Consider the following 19,272-nt stretch of genomic DNA (forward strand, 5'->3'; position numbering starts at 1 on the left):
AGCCCATACTTCTACAGCTCATCTATGAGGATATTACGATAGACAGTGTCAAAAGCCTTGCCGAAATCAAGGTATAAAATATCCCTTGCTCTCCCCTCATCTGCTAAGCTATAGATTTCATTGTAGAAGGTTATTGAGTTGTTCAAGCATTATTTCCCCTTTGTGAATCCATGCTGACTGCTTCTGATTACTTTCTTGTCTGTCATGTGCCTGGAAATGATTTCCAGGATTAGTTGCTTCATCACCTTCAGGGATCACGGTGAGTCTGACTGTCATGTAGTAACCTGGGTCCTCCTTCCTGCTCTTTCTGAAGATCTGAGTGAAATTTGCTTTTCTCCACTCTTCAGGCACCTCTCCCAGTTGCCGTTATTGTTCAAAGGTTATCAAGAGTGGCTTCACAAAGACATCAGCCAGTTCCCTCAGGACTTGTAGGTGCATCCCACCAAGGCTCGTGGACTTATCTATGTCCAGTTTGTATTGACCTGATCCTCTTCCATCACAGGTACAACTTCCTTGCTCCAGATTTTCCTGCTGGTCTCTGGCACCTGGGATTCCTGAGGGCTAATCTTGCCGGCAAAGGTGGCTTTCCGTACTTCTGCCTTTTCCATATCCTGTATAATCAGGTCCCCAGTCTCATTGAGCAGTGGGCACACATTTTCTCTTGACTTCCATTTGTCACTTATGTACTTACAGAAGCCTTTCTTGTTGCTTTTGACATGCCTCAAGAAATCAAACTTCAGTTGGTCTTTGGCTCTCCTGTGCATGCCTGGACGATGTTTCTGTATTCCTCCAGGTTACCTGTCCCTGCTTTCACTTTCTGTACACTTTGTTTTTGTGATTGGCTTTTGCCCCACTTATGCTTCGTGGCTTTTTATCCAGGCTCATTAGGATGGACTGCTCTTGAGCTTGGAGATGATGCTTGGGTATTAACCAGCTTTCTTTGCTGTTCTCTGCTATGGGACCTTATCCCATGAGACTCTTCCACGCAGATCCCTGAAGAGGCCAAGTCTACTCTCTTGAAGTCCAAGGAGGTCATTATTTAGTTCTCTTGTTTATTAGAATCTCTTGTGTGATCTCAAGACTCTTTCTTTCTCGGTGCCTCCACTCTACATCTGCTCCAGGAACATGATGTGTTTCCTGCATGTCTGTGTCATTTGTGTGGGGATAAATAAATGAAAAAATAACAAAGTGCTCAGAAACTCTGAGGGCAATAGGGAAATTTGCAGGAAGAAAAATAAGTTAATCAAGAATTAGTTTATTCCTAAATGTAGAGGCATCCTTTCACTAGGAATCAGATCTGATATAATTAAGTATGATATAATAAACATCCTGAAGATTAATGGTTTGATCATTTGAGTGCTGTTATTTGATTACAAGAGTTATTAGAGGTAAAAACTCTGAATTCTAAGTGAAAAGAGTGAAAGGTGAATGCTGAGGCATGGTAATGTTACTTGGTTGCCAGTGCAAAGTGTTATTTTCAGCTCATGGGTTTCTGTGTTTTTATTATTCACTATTATACTGACTTAATGACAAATTCGAATTTTTGTGAGATGACTTTAAAACCTTTTTATCTTTATAGTTTAAGAAATGTGGGGGTTTTGTGTGCAGTAGCATATTTTAAAAATTTAATATCTGAGGATAGAATTGAACCCACTGAGTAGAAAGAAGAAAACATATAATTTGATGGAAATTTCTGTTGTCAGTTTTAACGGCATGATAAAACTACTTATTTTATTATTCTTCTTTCTGTAGAAACCTTTCAGCTATTCAAGACAGAGAAATCTGTTGCTATTCTATTTCCTGTAAGGAGAAGGATAACATTGGTAAGCTGTTTTTTCTTACAGCATCATCAGTGTATACTTTGTATCAGATGTTAAAAATGTTAATGATATTTTAATACCTAACTCAAATATATAACTGAAAATCAAATTTGTTTGGAAAGATTTTACTGCAAATATTGCATGCAGTTGTGTTTGTTTTAACATAGGATTACACATAATTTAAAAGTCACTTGTAGAATTATTTAGTTCCATGAGAAGCTAAAACATTAATTTGACTGGAGCTTTGGAAAAGCATATTTAAAGCCCAAAGTAATTGAATCCCTCACAAAAACTTTTGAAAAAATAGTAACTGGATATTAAGGCCTTCCAGTTATTAGATGGTACCTAAAAAATTGTGGTATTTTACTCCATCCATGATTTTACTTTGAAAGCAGACCTTACACGTGTGGCTGTATGGTGGTGTTCCTCAAACTGAGGGACTGGTGCTTTTGTTCTTCTGGAGACACCAAGGCTGTATCCTGAAGTCAGTGAGGACCTGTAAAAGCTCCGTGAAGTTGTCTTCCATCTGCCTTTGCTTTTTGACCTTTCCTCTCCCCCTTTCTTCCACTTTCCTGTCCCTCTCCTCTGTCGTGCTCTCCCCTTCCCTCCACAGGGCAGGAGAAAGGGCTGAAGGACAAGCCGAGCCGGCAGGAGCAGTTGCCTGGGGACATGCTGCCTCTGTGCTGCCCTTCCCTGCACGCTGCTAAGACAAGTGGTGCTGGATGTGAGGGATCCAGCCTGGGTGGATATTTATAGCTGCTTCTTGAGGGAGCCAGACTCATTAGAAGAGCTGGGCAGCTCTGTAGGGCTCAGCTGAGAGACTGCGGGAGCGGGACTGGGAGGAAAGCCAGTTTCTCTCAGCAGCAGAGGAAATCTCCATCCAAGGCAGAGAGGACCAGGTGGTAGATGTTGTGAGGAGGCTATACCGTGACACCCAGGCTTCAGAAAACTGTGTGCGATTGCAGGTGTGCGCAGGGACACGTTGGGCAGTGAGGACTTCTCTTGGAAATGCTGTACACCATTTGGGGACATTAGTTTGAAGGAGAACGCACCCAGGCTTGCTGCAGCTTGGGGTGCACCAGTTATCTCTGAGTAAGGGAAATACACAGAATGTACTGTTACAGTAGAGAAGATTAGACTTTGGGATATAAGGACTGAGGAAGACAACACAGGATTATCTGCATAGGTGAGGGAAGGGCAGTGAAGCTGGCTGAGGTTTTAGAAATGCAGTGCTTGATTCTCAACAGACTGGCAAGACTGCAGCAGGGGACCTCAAAGTGGTATTGTGACTAGAAACTGATAAAAGTAATTTAATTTCTGAAAGGATCCTGGAGAAAATAGGTTTTGATCCTGGCTCACTTATATGAATGGTTTGGAGGAGAGAAGTATGCAAAAAAAGCTTACTAACATGTGCAAATGGGAAAGTCATGAAAAGAACAACCACTACTGTGGAACCATGTAGGTCACTTACTTGTGGAAGTCCTGGGAGTATTGATGAAAAAGACTCAAACCTAACTGAGAATCAGGCAAGTATCTTCCAGTGTAACATTGTGCCTGGAAAGGCTGAACTGGTTCCTGAGTATTTGCCCAAAGAAATAACAAATGGGAGCAGACTGCATTAATCATGTGTGTTTGGAACTGTGCAGGCATTACTGGAGCAGTGTGTGCCATATTTGAGGAAGAGCTTGAGAAACTGAAAAGAGGTTGAGCAAGAACCTAGGGAGATCAAAGGACTGAAAAATATAATGCAAAACTATAATGAAAATCTATTTAGCTTATTAAAATGATGGAACTACTAGGCTGTTAAGGAGCAGACTGGGAGCTGTCTTCTTCCTCTGCATATTTGATTGATGTCAATGCAGTTGAATGAGACGATGAATTTTTCAGTGCAAACTGCAGCCTGGCTAACTGGTCTCATCAGGAGGTGTAGGTGTAAGACTGGCGGTTTCTGTGTCCTGAGAGACTGTAGAAGATAAGCGCATAGTTATTAGCTTTGTTTTAGATGCCGCACAATGCTTTTGTCTGTGGTCTCAGTGCCTGAGCTGGTCTGCCAGGATATTCATGGAGTGCTGTCTTAAACTTAGGGCAGATGTGGTAACAAATCTAAATTTGAGTGTTAGAGCTGTTGCTTCCCCCTGACATCCTTCCTTCCTCCCTGACAGATGTTACTACCTTGAGGCAAAAACATCTAATCTGCTCATGAATCAGTTTGTGAACTGCTGCAGTTTTCAGCTCAATGTATTAAGTTGTGTCAGGAAGGGTACCAATTTCAGCTATCAAATTTTAGTCCAGTGTTGCATGTCTTTCAGAGACCTTGGACTCTTGCAACCTACCTAAATGGCTTCTTAATGCCTTATCTGATGTTTGCTCTTCTCTTTCGTTCTGGCTGAGTATTTCTGTCCTTCTGCTTTTCTCTTCTCATACTGCTTTTCATTCTAATCTGGATTTTACAGTCTGTTTTATGGACATCTTAAATCTTTGCTTTTTCCAACAGTTCTTCATCCGTGGCTTAGAGAACTTAATGTCAGTCATCATCTTTCATAAACACAAAATACACATAATTTTAAAACTAACAAAAACAACAGAAAAAAACCCTACCAGGAGTTTTAAGTACTGAATTTTTAATTAAGTGTAAGTGAGGGCCTGTGTTTTCTGGATTTTGTTTGTGTGGGGTTTGCTGGGTGTTTGTGTTTTTTTGTTTTGTTTTGTTTTGTTTTGTTTTGTTTTGTTTGTTGTTTCTGTTTTTTTTAGTTTGTGTTAACCTGCTGGTGTTCCGTAGTCGTTTTACATTCTGCAAGCAGGCTGTTGAGATTTTAATTTTCTTCTATCTGTCTTGGCAGACATAACATTACAATGGCTTATTCAGCACTCCAAGTCAAGACACTGTTGAAGAAAACTTTTGCTGAAGATAACTCTTTCCCAATCACTTTGACTTGTATCAGCTTTACACAACTGAAAAGATAAAGAATGCAACTGTGTACTACCAGGACTCACTTTGGTCGTATTTGTTAACAGAAGTAAAACTGAGTTATAGCTTGTCTCTATTTTTGTTCTTTTTTTAAAAATCCAGATATTTATCTGCCTAGGTAAAATTCCTGAACGCCTTAATACAAGTGTGACAGAATACAATACTTTTTTGGGCAGAAATGTTTGAGTTCATGCATGTGAATTGTCAAATCCTTAGTAATTTTTTTCTAATTCGAAACCGAATAAACTGCACAGTGGAAACAGATATGACTGGGGTTTTTTTGAATGTGTTATGTAATCATTCATGCAGAATGTTTTCCCTACAAGCACCTGTGGTTAAGTATCAATAACCAATTAAAACCATAATTAAAAGCATCTTATTTGAACAAAATGCTGTTAATCAGAACACTTTCAAATACTCTGATTGGTGAGAAGTTATTTCCAAAGTCGTGTATCTGTAGCTATCTAGATTTTCCAGTCACTGATGTACATTTTTCATATTAATATTCTTTGGGAACTGAAAAATAAAACAAATTCTAGACAGTCCTGTCATCCTTGATTGGGATTGGAATCTAGAGTGTAGAATTGTAGTGAATGTTTTTCTCTCTTAAACAGAGAACGAAATAAAGAGGGAGAACAGATGAGATCATGTGCATCTTTTCTGACATTATTGCCCTCCAAATTCCTGTATTTCTTAAGCATTTTTGTTGTATATTGCAGTATTTTCAAGTATGCAGCCTAATATAGCTGTGCTCTGAAGAAGGATTAGTTCTTTTGAAAGAGATTGAAGGGGCAATTCACTTCTTAAAATTTTGATGCTTTGCTAACATCTTACAGATACCTGCTGAAGCACTTAGAAGCACTCTGATGGGAATGTGATGAATTTTGAACACTGTTGTTGCTCATGGACTTTTAAAGTAGTAGAGCTGTTGGAATTGCAGTCACTATGCATACGATGTGAAAGAAAAGCCATTTCTGTACCAGTGGTCTCAATGTCCTTCTGGTAGTTGTGCTTTTTGATGGCAGTGCCTCATCCTTGCAACCGACTATCATGGCTTGCAAGGTCTTACTTCTAGCACAGGAGCTCCATATCAAATCTTACTGCATCACTTCTTAGTCCAGACCTCTCTTGCTCTGTTGCTGCAGTGGGTTTGTGGGGATGGAAGAAATCTCTTTGCAGGTTGATTGCAACCAGCCAGTTTTCCAAGACAGCACTGGTGAGAAAAGCAGTGCTGACTCCTGTCCTTCTTTTGCTTTCTTCAATGTAGTATTTCCTTGGGAGATGACTGAAGAAGTTATCATCTCCCTCTATGTGATGAACATGTCACCAAATACCAATGCAAGCTAAAGACAACCTGTGGAGGGAGGAGGTTAGGTTCCAGGTTGGCTGAGTGAATCTCTGTGAATAAGAGATGAGAATGAGCATTTTTGTTATTAAAATTATCCTGTTATACAGCTCTTTTTTTTTTTTCCTCTCTCATTTCTCCTACATGACCTTGTATCAGAACCTAAGGCAAATCAACACAGACACTGGCTTTGCTGTTCCCATTTCAAACAGCCTGTCTGATTTTCAACAACTTGCCTTCAAGTAATTTTTCAAAACGGGTTTAGCTGAAGATGAGTGTTTACTGTCATACTCAATAGCTTTGTGCGAAAGACGAATTGTAGATGACTGGCAACTCTGACGACTTATTTCTGACACTGCGTACGGCCAGGAAGTGTTGCGGAGGTCTGGACCACTGGAGACAGTATTGCAACGTTATCTGGAGAGGTCGTAAACTTTCTCTGCAGAAAAGCCTCTGTGCAGGGAGCGTCCCCTTGCTGAGACAGCAAAATATAGTGCCGTGCCTTGCATAGATCCACGTTAGGTGTGTTTCCGAAGCAGGGAGGGTGTGGAGATGCATGGAGTGACCACTCTGTGGTTGTTCTCTGTTTCTCTGCACTCCTGAGAAGCGGGCCGCAGGACAGAGCAGCAGGGGCTGCTGTCGCACTCTGACTTTGACTGGGAGGTGGTGATGCCTCATCCCCAGGCGTGTGTGAGGTAGTCTGACATGTGTGCAACATCCTCCAGGCTGGGAAAGAGCAGCATTGGGGAATGTGGACAGTTGAGGAACTTGGACTAGCCTTCAGTTCAGGCACTACTCGTAACCCCAGACTCCACAACATCAAGAGCCTTAAAATAGCACAAGTGTAACAGCGATACAGACATGTTTCCCTTCTCTTTATTCCTTCTCCAAACTTAGGAACAGCTTATCTGTTACTCGGGGCTATACAGAACTACAAGGTGCCAACCATCTGTTTTACTTCCAGCACTTTTATTTTTTCCTGCTAGCAATGTAATTTTCCCCATATTTCTTTTCCATTTGCATTGTGTATTGTAGAAAGCAATCATGAACATAAAATTTTAGTTAAATGATATAAAAAAACCCAAATCAGAGTCAAGTTTTTTATCAAATGCACTATAAAACTTTCTACATTTATTGCAGAGAGCAGTGACACATACATAATTTGTTCCTGAATAAGCTATTTCAGAAAACACTGCTACTTCAGTCAGCTGAGCAGCATGCTAAATGAAATGCTTCTGTTCTGCACTTTCAGACAGGGTGTACGTATTGGCTGTCACAAGACTTTTGAGCAGGCCAACGGAACGTATACAATAATTGTGTATAGTGACCCCAAAATTTTAAAGCTTGTGAAACAGAACAGACTGTACCGTTGGCCAGCCTTTTCCCACAAGGCTCTTCTGCCTCTTGCCATGGCCCAGTCTGGTCTGTAACACGCTGTGATTGTGCAAGCGCCTGCAAAGCAAACTCTGCCTGGCTCAGGCCATGTGGTTGTGGCTCAAAAGAATGTGAGGGAAGTGGGACACGGGTGAAGGGCTGGCTGTTGGTTATTAGTTTTCTGCACCATGCTTTCCAGGCCAGTCGATGCCTTGGCACCAATATGTGGCATTCTATACAGTATGTCTGTGCAGCACTTCTTCCTAAGGATTTGTCTTACTCCAATGCCTTCAAAGAGCAGGACACATTTATACTTTTCCCTTCAAATATCCTGGGGTACACTGACAGGAGCCATGGTGTTGCTCCATTATGTTTTTGTTTTTGGGACCTAATGCACTGACACCGTCTCTTCTGGGGAGTTCCTGCAAACCTCATCTGGAGCCAGAGGTCATGAAGTATGAGGAGAAATGTTCTTGCATCCTCCTTACTTATGGGGAAGGATGGTTTTCAGATCTGTGGGGCAATGAAGGAGAACAACATCATGTGTCCTCAAATGTGATATGATCAAATTTTATCCTTGGCAAGAGACAGTGTTGTGAAATGATTCATGTCATCCTGCAGTCAGACTAGAGGCACAGACCAGCCAACACTGATAAACAAGAATAAAAGAGTATTCCAGGTTCTCAGAAGCTATGATCATGTAAAAGCCACCAGGGTATGGGACAGGGTGGAAGAACTTTCTTCTGCTGCTGCAGAAGACACTGAAATGGGACATCTGTGAGGAGTCACACACTGCTCTCTCAGCACAGACACAAGGTCTTCATGAGAGTTGGAGTCTCTCATGGACTCCACGATAGACTGCAGTCCTTCAAGTCTAGCTAGACTGGAAGCTCTCCTGCTTTCAACTTTCAACTGAAGCCTTTCCAGATTTCTTGTGACCTACTAGTAATGGTGTTGCCCTCAAAAATACTGAGCTCTGCCTTTCTCATTTGGCTCCCTGCCAAGACTTCCATCTTCTCTTGCAACTCAGGCAAGTGACCTTCACACATGTCTGTCCTGGCTTTAACCCTTGTTCATGAGCTGTTTGCAGCACTACCAGAACCTAGCATGTTTCACAAGGCTTAGCCTGTGTGAGAGCCAAATTCAAACTTGGTCAGTTCCAGGGTAGGTCTGGGAAGGTCTTGGACTCATTCTTGTGTGTGTTTTGCACAAAATGAACAGTCTATTCTGTTGTTTCCATTCTCTCTGCACTTAACTGTTCCCTGGCAAAATGGGTTTAGTCAACAGTTTTTTCAGTGCTAAAGTCACTTAGAAAGAAAACATCATGTCCCACTTCCTGAGGACACTCTGTCTTCGTTACGGCATCACATACAGGATCCCAAGAAGAAAAAGGAGTTTGTAACTGGACTAACAAGGAATACTGAATAGGAAAGCAGTCCCTGTGGGATGGGTATGTGAGAAAAAACAAGCTTGTGATATACCATCTGAGACAGTCCCTTCACTAGCCCCAGTTCTCCCAAGGCTATTGATGTGCCTCATGGCATGGCCTGCAGCATTTTTGCTCCCTCCAGAACGTGCACATCGTGCTGGAAAGGTTGTTACATGAGCGTTTTCCAGATACATCTATCGTGGAAGAATGTCAAGACCAGGCAGGTAGCGCTACTGGATTAGTAGCACTGTTCTGCCACAGCAATCTCAAAATGGATAAACGGGGAACACAGCTGACCCATGAATTGATGATTGTGGATGTTCTCAGCCTCAATATAGAGCACTTACTTGTCTCCTTTGTCTTGGTCAGCATGGTCAGTTGAGCAAGAAGATACATCCCAATAGCCATCTATGCAATATGAGCATTTGCAAACTGAGTAGCCAAATGTTTCTTGGAAAGTAAACTTTCCATGGAGAAAGACTCTCATAAATCAGCCTTGGGATATGGTTAAGCCAGGTGGGAGGTAGGTGTGAGGCAGCAGGCAGAATGTTTGAGGTGAAGAGGTGCCTTATGCTGGCTCCCGGCTTCTGAGTTGCTCTAAAAGGGCCATGAAGCCAACCTCTGATGAGCCACACTGTTCTGCCCTCTGTTTCTGATGTGGTCTGAAGCAGTCAGCACTTGGACTGGAAATGGAGCACTTTTGTGGGTGTTGTTCGTGATCATGGTCTCTGTAGTCAGTGCCCATGATATCAGCAACTTTGGCATGAAGGAGAATAGTGGGAGCAGGGTGGGGAGAGCAGATTGAGAGCCAGGGCAAGCCAAGCAGCAGGCAACGGCAGCACCTGTGAGCTGCATAGTGTCCAAACCTCCCACTTTTCTTCAGATTTTTCTCTACCTGTGTGATTGTGTCTTATATGCCACTTGGCTCTGGCAAATGCTGCCTCTCTTGCCCATCCAGGTATGGCTGCCGATCAGGTCTCTGCTGGTTAGTGCAAAGGGAAAAAGGCTGACGTCACCACAGCCACGGGGCCAGCTGGTCCTTTGAGGCTCAGTGCTTGCTGAGCCTTGCAGGCCTTCTGGCTTGAAAGGGCAAAATGACAGATGTGCAGCTCACAGCAGCCATCTATGGGTCTCTGCTCTTCACTTCAGAGGGAGAGAGGGAGCAGAATGAGGAAAGCTATTGCCCTGCTGTATAGTATCTCCCAGGGGGAGCTAAGCACCAGGCTCGTTGTTGCCTGGTTTGGTAATCCTTGCCCACACCTGTTGCTGGCACAGGAGCATGCTCAGACTGGTGAAGGAAGGGGCTGGGATCACTGTTTGTGTCTAAGAGACTTTGCAGAAGCACAACTTTCAGGAGGGTGGACAGGCAGCCCTGTGGCATCCAGTGGTACAGGCTCTGCCCAGCTGCTGTTGGGTGGGACTGTGGTCTTGGCTTTATGAAGGGGCCTGTGTCAGTAGAAGCGTTTTATTTTGCATTGAACAAAATATTTGGAAGTGTTAGCCACCTCTGTACTGATTTTGCTAATACCTCTCCAAGGCCATGATAGTGTGGACAAGTTATGGGGCCTTGTAGCAATTCAGATGTTTATTTGGGCACCTAAGACCTCCTTTGAGAACTGCTGCCCTAGTGATTCTGCTTTTCACGGGCTGTGCTGCCGTGTCCAGCACATCCCATGATGGAGTCAAAGTTCCACACTCGTGAGTTGAAGAAAAAGGGAGACAATTTCTCTGTCATCTCTGAATACCTAATCCTTGCTTCCAGAGACAACTCATCCCTGGGGTTCACTGACAGGCGTTTAGAAAATGCTTTTGTTTTTTGACTGAGTGGACCAGATTGCACCTGGTGCGTGCAATTTTGCAAAATAGTCCCCAAGGAGAGTATCTCATCTGCTTTCCAGTTTCAAAAATTGAAGCACAATGATACACTTATGTAGGCAGTACACTTTTTCAGGAATAGGGTATTTACAGATAAGTGCACTTATAGTAAGTGGGTTTGTAAGCAGCATTGCCTGACTCTTTGCTCATTGTCGGCTATAGTGTTTTCACTGAATTGGAAAACAAGTTAATACATTTCTCTAATGCATCCTCCAATGTGAAAGCAATCACATGCACTGCTGGTGTTTAAAGTTATTTACCAATTAAGGGGCAAGGAATGCAAATTTGCAGCTTGCCACTTGATTTGGAGGCTGCATGGTACAGCCATATTGAGCCAAGAACCTTGTTACAGAGATTAAAGAATAAAAGAGCTTTGATGTTTTGAATCAAACTGTCCCCCTTAATGCTGATAGGAACTGCTGAGAGCAATCGCTGAGCAAGGTTCTCCCCTTGCATGCTATGGAGAGGTTGTCCTCCAATCTGGAAAGGAGACTGGAGTAGATCCCAAGGCAATCAAGACCATTTATGCAGCATCTTGTACCTTTCTTCGGCTGTCTTATCCCCCAAGTTTATGGCAGTAGGACTTGCAAGGAGTGTTTTGAAACAGTCAAATAGCTGTGTTTTAGTTTTAGCAGGTGCAGTAAAGCCTAGTGGACAGTTACTGTGCGTCAACTTCTCTTCACCTTTGTATTCTCATCTGGACACAGAAATCCCAGGCATGAGTAAAGAACTGACTTTCTGACTAATGAAGAGGTGACCTGGTGCTTCTGCAGTTCAGAAGACAGCATAGGAAGGTACATATGTTAGTGCATGAAGTGGCAAAATGTATATCACTTACAGACAAAAATGATTTTTTGACATCTGTTGGATGATATGAAAGTGTATTTTTTAAAAAATAGCTAAAATGAGACCTTCAGGAGACCAGTCATTTGTTTTCAATACCTAGAGAGGTGTATACTGTGTTTTTAAGGCTTATGCATTACCTTCATTTTTAAACCTTTAACTCAAATCTGCACACTAGGTCTTGATCCATGCACAACCCCAAACACACAAACATCTACTTTGATTGGATGTACTTTACATATAGTCGTACATGCAGATGGCTACCTGCCTATTTTAATAAGGTCAAAATTAGTCAGGATAGGTCATCAGTCCCAAGGAAGAAAGAGCCCAACATGGCCTCTCTTCTGTAGAGATTAATGCAGATTAACTGTATTTTTGCTGCATTCATGTTGTGTGGAGGTCTGCAAGTGCTCCACAAGAAACCTGTCAAGATGGTCCAAGTGTATTTCAATATTTATTATGTGCTGTGCCATAAAATTCTGCTTCCAGATCAGATTAATTAAGAACCTGTGATACCACTCCACATCTGATAGCCTTCGATACGTGCCATCCTGGATCAAAGTCCCATTCCTCGACACTCCAAAGCTCAGCTCCCAAGCCATCGCTCTGCCCATTTCCTTGGTGCTTGGTATACAGCAGATGGAAGGTGCCTTGAACATCCTGGGCCTGAATGTTGCTCTGAAGACTGTCATATTAAGACACCTTTCATGTTTCTACAACCTCAGCTTCCATACTGGCTGAAGGAAAACATTTTTATTGTGCATCTGTTTATCAGACAGATATCAGTTTTCTGCTATACAGAAAACTCCACCAGTTTGCTGGAGGACCTCCTGAGGAGTGGAGAAATGGCTTGGTCAAAAAGTAAGTTTTACTTGCCATATAAAACTGCATAATCTTTGAGAAGGATTAATTACTGGCACTGTAAAGTGAGTCTGCCATGAAATGAAATGGAAAAAGGTATGTTTTCATTATGAACTACTTGGGAGGGCTGTCTTCTATTTCCAGAACCTGAGAGCTTGATTTTGTTAGTTTTGCTTGTGAGGAAGTCAGATATTCCAGGCAGTGAGCTTTTTAACCTTTTTATTATCTCAGGTCCTACCTATTTGACTCTACGCAGTTTGACCTACACTCTGAGTTTTTCTCAGTGTTTATGGCCCAACCAGTATTGAGCTTCCAAAATGTTACACATTATGAGTTTCAACCTCAGGGCTTAGCAGCTGCCTCTTTTGTAAAAAGACCAAATGAAAAGCAAATGGGTATAACATAAAATATGTGTTTGGGGATACTTTTTAGTTAATACAGTGGTGCTTAAATATGTGCCTGACGCCCAGAAATACTTTGTGTTTTACCCACAACCGTCAACAAATTCACAGGACCTATTATAGATATCATCCACATAGCTGCTAATATACTCAGTCTGTTTGGTAATCTAGGAAGTAAGGCTGTTTTATCTCCAAAAGGTTAAGGTTAGCATATCAATTCAAGCTTGGAGGTAGACAAGGAGTAAGTATTTTTGTGCATTGGAAGAATGAAAATCACCTAATATGTTCTTGACCTTTTAAAACTTATTAAATTCTCTTCATTCTCATTTCTCTTATGACTAAAAAGTCCTAAAACTGTTCTTCATGCATTTGAGAAAACATTATTACATGCTTTGTTTGCATCAACTACACAAAACTCAGAGTTGAATGGCCTATAAGTGGGGGTAGAATGGTACCTTTAATACTTCAAGAAAGCAATATTTAATAAAGACTACTCAGAAAGATCTGTAGTGCTAGAGTCAACCATTCTTTCTGAAAACGTTTTAGAAATGCAAGAATGGAGAAAGAACATGGAATACATTTATGACCTTTACATTTTAAAGAGATCAGCAGTTAATCCTATGCATGTTTGCAGCTTCATTGCTTAAAATCTTCCTTTAGAGTATTTTTTCAAAGTTGAATTGTAGTAAGGTCATTAAAGTCCTTTTCGCCTTTATGTTTGTATGATCATCATGAAATATTTTACAAGTGGCTTTATAGGTCTCTGTGAAAAAGGCAAATTAAAGGAACTGGGGAACAAGGAAGACTTTACTAAAAGGAGGAATTATCATTCAAAAGAGCTTTGTTTTTTTCTAGTAATTTTCTTCCTGGTGTGTATTAATTGGTTTTAATTGAGAATAAAGTCAAAACTGTCACACTTCCTTACGTGTACCAAAACAAAGTTCAAAGTCGTAGTTCAGTCTATGTTAAACTAGAAGAGGGAAACACTGGCAAAATATTTCTGTAGTATTTGAACTGTTGGAAAGCTGATTCCTAAAGAAATCCAGCATAACTGTCAAAATAACCGTGCAGTACATTTGAGAAATGAGGCTCAGAAGTCACATGTAAGAAGTATGAGCATCAGGCTTTCTCAATTTACTGAAGCTGTAAACTAATAAATCAATGTCTTTAAAACAAGGGATGAAAGATGAGGGAACAGCAAGAAATATTTTCACACTGTACAGAACAAAATGTTTTGATATTTGTAGTGCATAGTTTTAATTACATTTAATTGTTGTACTTTAAGCCTTTAACGGGATTTTTAATGGGCACAGTAAAATCTTTGCCATTAGTTTTCAATGCAATAAAATTAAATGCCTGATGCTGAGCTGTTATAAACGCCACTGAAGTCACTGGAGGCACAGATACGCTGTTTGAGGCTCCAGTCTCTTATTTTGTGTTAAGTGCAGCCAATCTTGTCTATTAGACAGTGTAAACAGTGAGACATGCTGTGTAAAACCTGAAGTGCAGGAATGGCACCTTTCGGGGAGGAGAATTGGAGGTCACCATTGAAGGCTGAGGCTTGCTGGTCCAGGGGCTAATGAAACCTGACAGATTACTCCTCAGGAAAAAAATATCTCCTCACAAAAATAACAACCATGCAAATTAATATGATACACAAAGGGGGCAAAGACTTATGTGACTGTTTCCCTCATCCCTTTCATCTGGCTTCCTTTTTTTTGTGCTGTTCCCTAATGATGCTCATTTGTCTGCTTCACTTACTGCTGCTTGCCCTTCCTCTGATGCCACTCCCGTGTGCCAGGCTCACACGGGGCTGCACCTTCCTGGCCTCTCATTCTTGATCCCCGCTGATTTTTTTCTTTTTTTTATGGTGGTTGAGCTGTTGCAGCTGAGAAAACTCTTTTGCCCATCTCTTCGTGCTAATTCTGTGCCAGGGCTGATCTCACATCAGAGATAGTAGGATGGCCCTGCAGAACAGCTGCTGCAGATCACAGCCTTGGTATTGTGTTCGACAAAAATGGGTGGCAATTTCAGTTAATGTACCAGGCTGTGAGCTGACTGAGCCATGGGTGAACTGTTTTACTTGGCTGGCCTCTGCCTGCCAGGCTTAAACCCCACAGAAATGGTGAGGCAGAGCCAGGCTGATGAGGCTTCAGCCAGAGTCTGTGGAGATCAGCGGGAGGATTCCTGCTGCTTTTAATGAAAACAGGACATTGGCTTTAGATTATCCACAAAACTCCATTCCGCTGTGATAATTACAAAGAATAAAGAGATCCACTTGAGCAGAACATGAGTCACACCTCATTTCTCTCCTACCACATTGTGCACAAATCTCTGCTTAGAAGCAACGTGATCACCTTTCTCTACTTCCACCTTCCTTCTCGTAGTCCTTCCCTGTCATCTCTCTGCTCCATCTGAAATGGGATTCAGACTTCTTAGAATAGAGTCCCTGGCTTTCCATTTAGACAGCAAGATGTTAACCTTTCTTAATGCTGTGAGATTATAAATATATCACGAGGGTTGTGTTTTCTGCACGTAACTGGAGAGTAATTAATCCTAGAAATTTTTCCTTCCTTCTGGGAATGGTACTAGCAGCTATTTCCTGAGGATGAGAGGCAATTGACAACAGGCAGCCTACTTCATGAAGTGAGATGGATGGCGGCTTTCTCTGAAGTTAATGATATTGAGCTGGGTGTGCTTGAGAAAAGAACGCAGCAGATGGGAAGGAAAGGGAGAGAACTGAGGAAAACCAGCCCCCTCTTCCCTCAAAGGCATGGTTCAGGAAAAACTCACCCCAAACATTGTTCCAAAGTGATTGGTTACTGTCCTATCTGCTCTTAATCTAAAGCAGCAGAACACAGGTAAAAAATACATGTGCAGGTGCATGCACATGCATGTACACACATATACATTGTATAATAGTTGGGGCACTTTCTTTTTAAATATAAGATATAATGTATTAATGAGCTTCAGCCTGAAGTCTGAGCTTTTCCCAAGACAGTGTGAAGAACTGTTGTGGTGAAAAGCGTCAGCATTAGAAAACTTGCTAAATACCTTACTCAAGTGTGGGATAACTTACAAATAAATGCTCATTTATTTTCATTTCTGCACATTTGTAGCTTTGTGTTTTGCAAATGGTGTTTTCTGCTTTCTGTTTAGCAAATAAGCACTTTCATTTGCTTTTGCCTTAGCTTGCCATGAGATAAAGCTATTTTTAAGGTCACTTGCAAAGTGTCAAGCCATCCCTTCCTTGCATATGTTATCACTTTTTGAAGTAACCTAACAACTCCTTGATTCCTCTGAGAATTGCTCCAGGTTGGAGAGTGTTTAAAAGTGATAGGCACATTTTCATATTAGCTGGTCAGGTTGAAGATTACTGGTGTGGGAGTCAAGAGGTAGATGTGTCTTCCTGTGACTGGCAGAGAGCAGGGAACCTGGCTGACCTATAGCAGGGTGTGAGGCGCACATGTAAAGGGCAAGAGTTTTCAAGGTGTTATGGCAATCACACGATTAGATGTTTGAGAAGGGCTGTGAAATATGCTGTTGAATCAACTTCAAGAGTTTGTCCATGTTCACAAAAGATTTGGGAATATGAAAAAGATTTTAAGCAAATGTCACCACGGTTTACAGTAAAGAACTCCAAACTCTTCCATGGACTTGTGTCCACTCTCTTTGCAAAGATTTAGGTTAAATACTGAGTGGATGCAAAAAAGCCCAATTTACCAGTCCACAGGAAAAAAAAAAAAAAAATCCTGTTCATTAATCTCACTAAGTCTTCAGAACCTGCAGATTACAAAATCAAAACATGTGCGTAAAATGCACATGCTTTTTACAATCAAACAATCATTTGGTTTTGGAAGCTTCAGCAACCCAGCATAAGCTGTTATTTGTACCTTTGGGCTTGTTATCTGGCAGTCCCATGGGTATTATTGCCTTGATTCAGTCTCTTTTTCAACAAGTCACGATCCTTTTAACATACATATAACATGGAGTTGATACAGTCAAGAGCTCTCTTCTGTCTGTTGGAGAAGCATCTTTTCATTGGCACCTGGAGACATTAGCATCCTGCTGTGTTTATTAAACTGCTGGCCTAGATAGTGCTGAAATAGATAGCTTGGGGTAACAAGGGCTTATGCACTAAAGTTATTTTTCATCACTCATTTGCTCAAGCTGAAGTTACACATAGAGACACCAGATCAAAGAAAACTCAGTAGATATTATTTTGCAGTCACAGGGAAATGAAATTTGCTTTGTAAGTCAGTGGCCTGCTAGCTTTATTACTTGTTTTTCTTTTCTATTTTTCTTTCTATTAGAAGCTGAATATTTGAAAACTGTAATGCAAAATTTAATCTGGAGAGATTCTCATGATAAATGCACTATACCAAAACCAGTAAGCAGTGCAATGTGTGCCTTGTTCTCCTTTCAGGAGGAGAGAAATAAACTAAGGTGTTTCGATAGATATATATATAGGTGTCAAAACAAACTTCATCCTGCTCTTGATAATGCAGTCAGCATCAAGGACAGATACTACACCTATATATTTGCAAGCTAGGAGTGTTGAGTGGCAGAAAGATAAATTGGCTATCCAGAATCATCCACTTGCTCCGTTTGCCACCAGCTGATGTAACTTCATCATTCTCCTTGAGACTAATAGTGAGATTTGCCATTACCTGTGTGTTTGTGAGAGACCCTGAGCTGAATTTCAGGTATTGCAACAAGACAAATCTATTTAAAACAACATAAATCTCTGGTAAGGTTTGGGGCTGTATGCTATGTCCATTATTGGACAGACCAGTAAAGTTTGCTGAAATACTGCTTCTTTAGTGAAAAGAACAGGAATCAGCACTCCGTAGTCTGGTGTTTAAAATATGGGAGAAACAGGGGAAAGGTTTAACTCCTTGTATTATATGGAAAGTTAATTCTGTCTTAACTGAATTGGATAAAAACAGTGAAAACAGGGACTTTGTTAGTTCTTCACAGTTCCTTGAAAATATTAGATTTCTTTTTATATACATAATCTTAGTATGGTGGTTTTTAGCAAATACCTTTTTAAAATGCAAGTTGTCCTAGCTAGGATCATGCAATACTCGAAGAAAGGGAAAGAGAACAGCTTTCAATAGAGGTGACTTTGTTTGCAGTGTGGCAGTGGGACACAAATTTGGTGTGGGTTGTGATTGATCGTGAGACAGACTTTATAGAGCAGGTAGCAGGCAGATGCTGCTGGTGCTTCAGGCATAATGGGATGAAAGAGCCCACAGAACTGGAATGGATCAATACTGTCTCTGCTCATGCTGTTTCAGACAAAGCAGTTAATCATTTCTTTAGAATACCTGTCCGCCAATGCATTCCTGCTAACAACCTTCCTTCTTCCCGTTGTATCACAATAAAATGGATGTCCTTAAGTCAGAGACAAGCTGGACAAAGATTCATTTTTCTGTTAAATTCCATCGCTTTCTAAAATTTCAGTTTCCTACCCCACCATCTCATCCTTTTTACTACCCACAGAGAGCTGTAAAGATTGCATTCAAGATTTTGGAGGCCATGGGCACAATGCTTCTGGAGGGGTCTCCATCATCCCAGACAGAAAACCTGTATGTGCACAGGATGGTTGTATGACATGCTCAGTAAAATCCAGTCAGAACCTTTGAACATATGGCATAGCAAAAACTGTCTGTCTGCACAGATGGAGCAAATGGAGTGATTTATCTGTTCATGTGCAGTAGCCGCTTCTGCGACACACCACAGTCAGTATGGCTGTGGAAAGACATGTAAGATACTAGGTGGAATGAACAGCCATTCTGGCGTTGATAGATTGTCCTGGTGACCATCCTGAACAGGCATTCAGCGTTATACTGATGGATAACATCAGCACTCTGTTATCTACATATATGATACCTACCACAACAGGGAACCCAGGCCATATTCACAGATAGTAGCAGGATGGAAGAAAATACTAACTTATATTCAGACAGTCTTGAAAGTTACTTGGTCATAGGAACCTGGTCTCAGTGTCTCTTTCTGCAAGTCTTCTGGGGATCATTATTAAGACACTGAAGAAGGGAGGGAAGTCAGATGTTTTAGGAGTATTTTCTTTTGTTGCTTTTGTCAACCATTCTCGAACTGCCTCTACTTGGTGATCTCCCCTACAAGCCAAGAGCTTTTGCATCTCCTTTTGTTTTTATCAGAATAGAAGTAAAAAATATATTATTAGGAATAATAATGGCAACTGTGTCGTTATCAGGTTTCAGGAGATCAGTACTTATTTCAAATCTGTGTGTTTTCAAGAAACCAGTGAAGGATATTAAACCTCAAGTACGATCAGTAGGGATATAGGTGAATAATTATTGCAGATTTAA

General features: G+C 41.3%; 1 protein-coding gene across 2 annotated transcripts in view; it reads left to right on the plus strand.

Annotated features, from left to right (window-relative positions):
- LOC136112187 (ADP-ribosylation factor-like protein 8B) overlaps positions 1–5,052 on the plus strand; it is a 31,496-nt gene extending 26,444 nt beyond the window's left edge. The window contains exons 6-7 of one of the 2 annotated variants that reach the window (XM_065856713.2): positions 1,753–1,823; positions 4,661–5,052. In XM_065856713.2, coding sequence (XP_065712785.1) covers positions 1,753–1,823; positions 4,661–4,710 — 121 coding nt within the window. In that variant the 3' untranslated portion in view covers positions 4,711–5,052. The remainder of the gene's footprint in view (positions 1–1,752; positions 1,824–4,660) is intronic. The other variant, XM_065856720.2, reaches the window with a different exon arrangement.
- The last annotated feature ends 14,220 nt before the right edge of the window (positions 5,053–19,272 follow it).

Source organism: Patagioenas fasciata, chromosome 1, assembly GCF_037038585.1.
Source record: "Patagioenas fasciata isolate bPatFas1 chromosome 1, bPatFas1.hap1, whole genome shotgun sequence".
NCBI lineage: Eukaryota > Metazoa > Chordata > Aves > Columbiformes > Columbidae > Patagioenas > Patagioenas fasciata.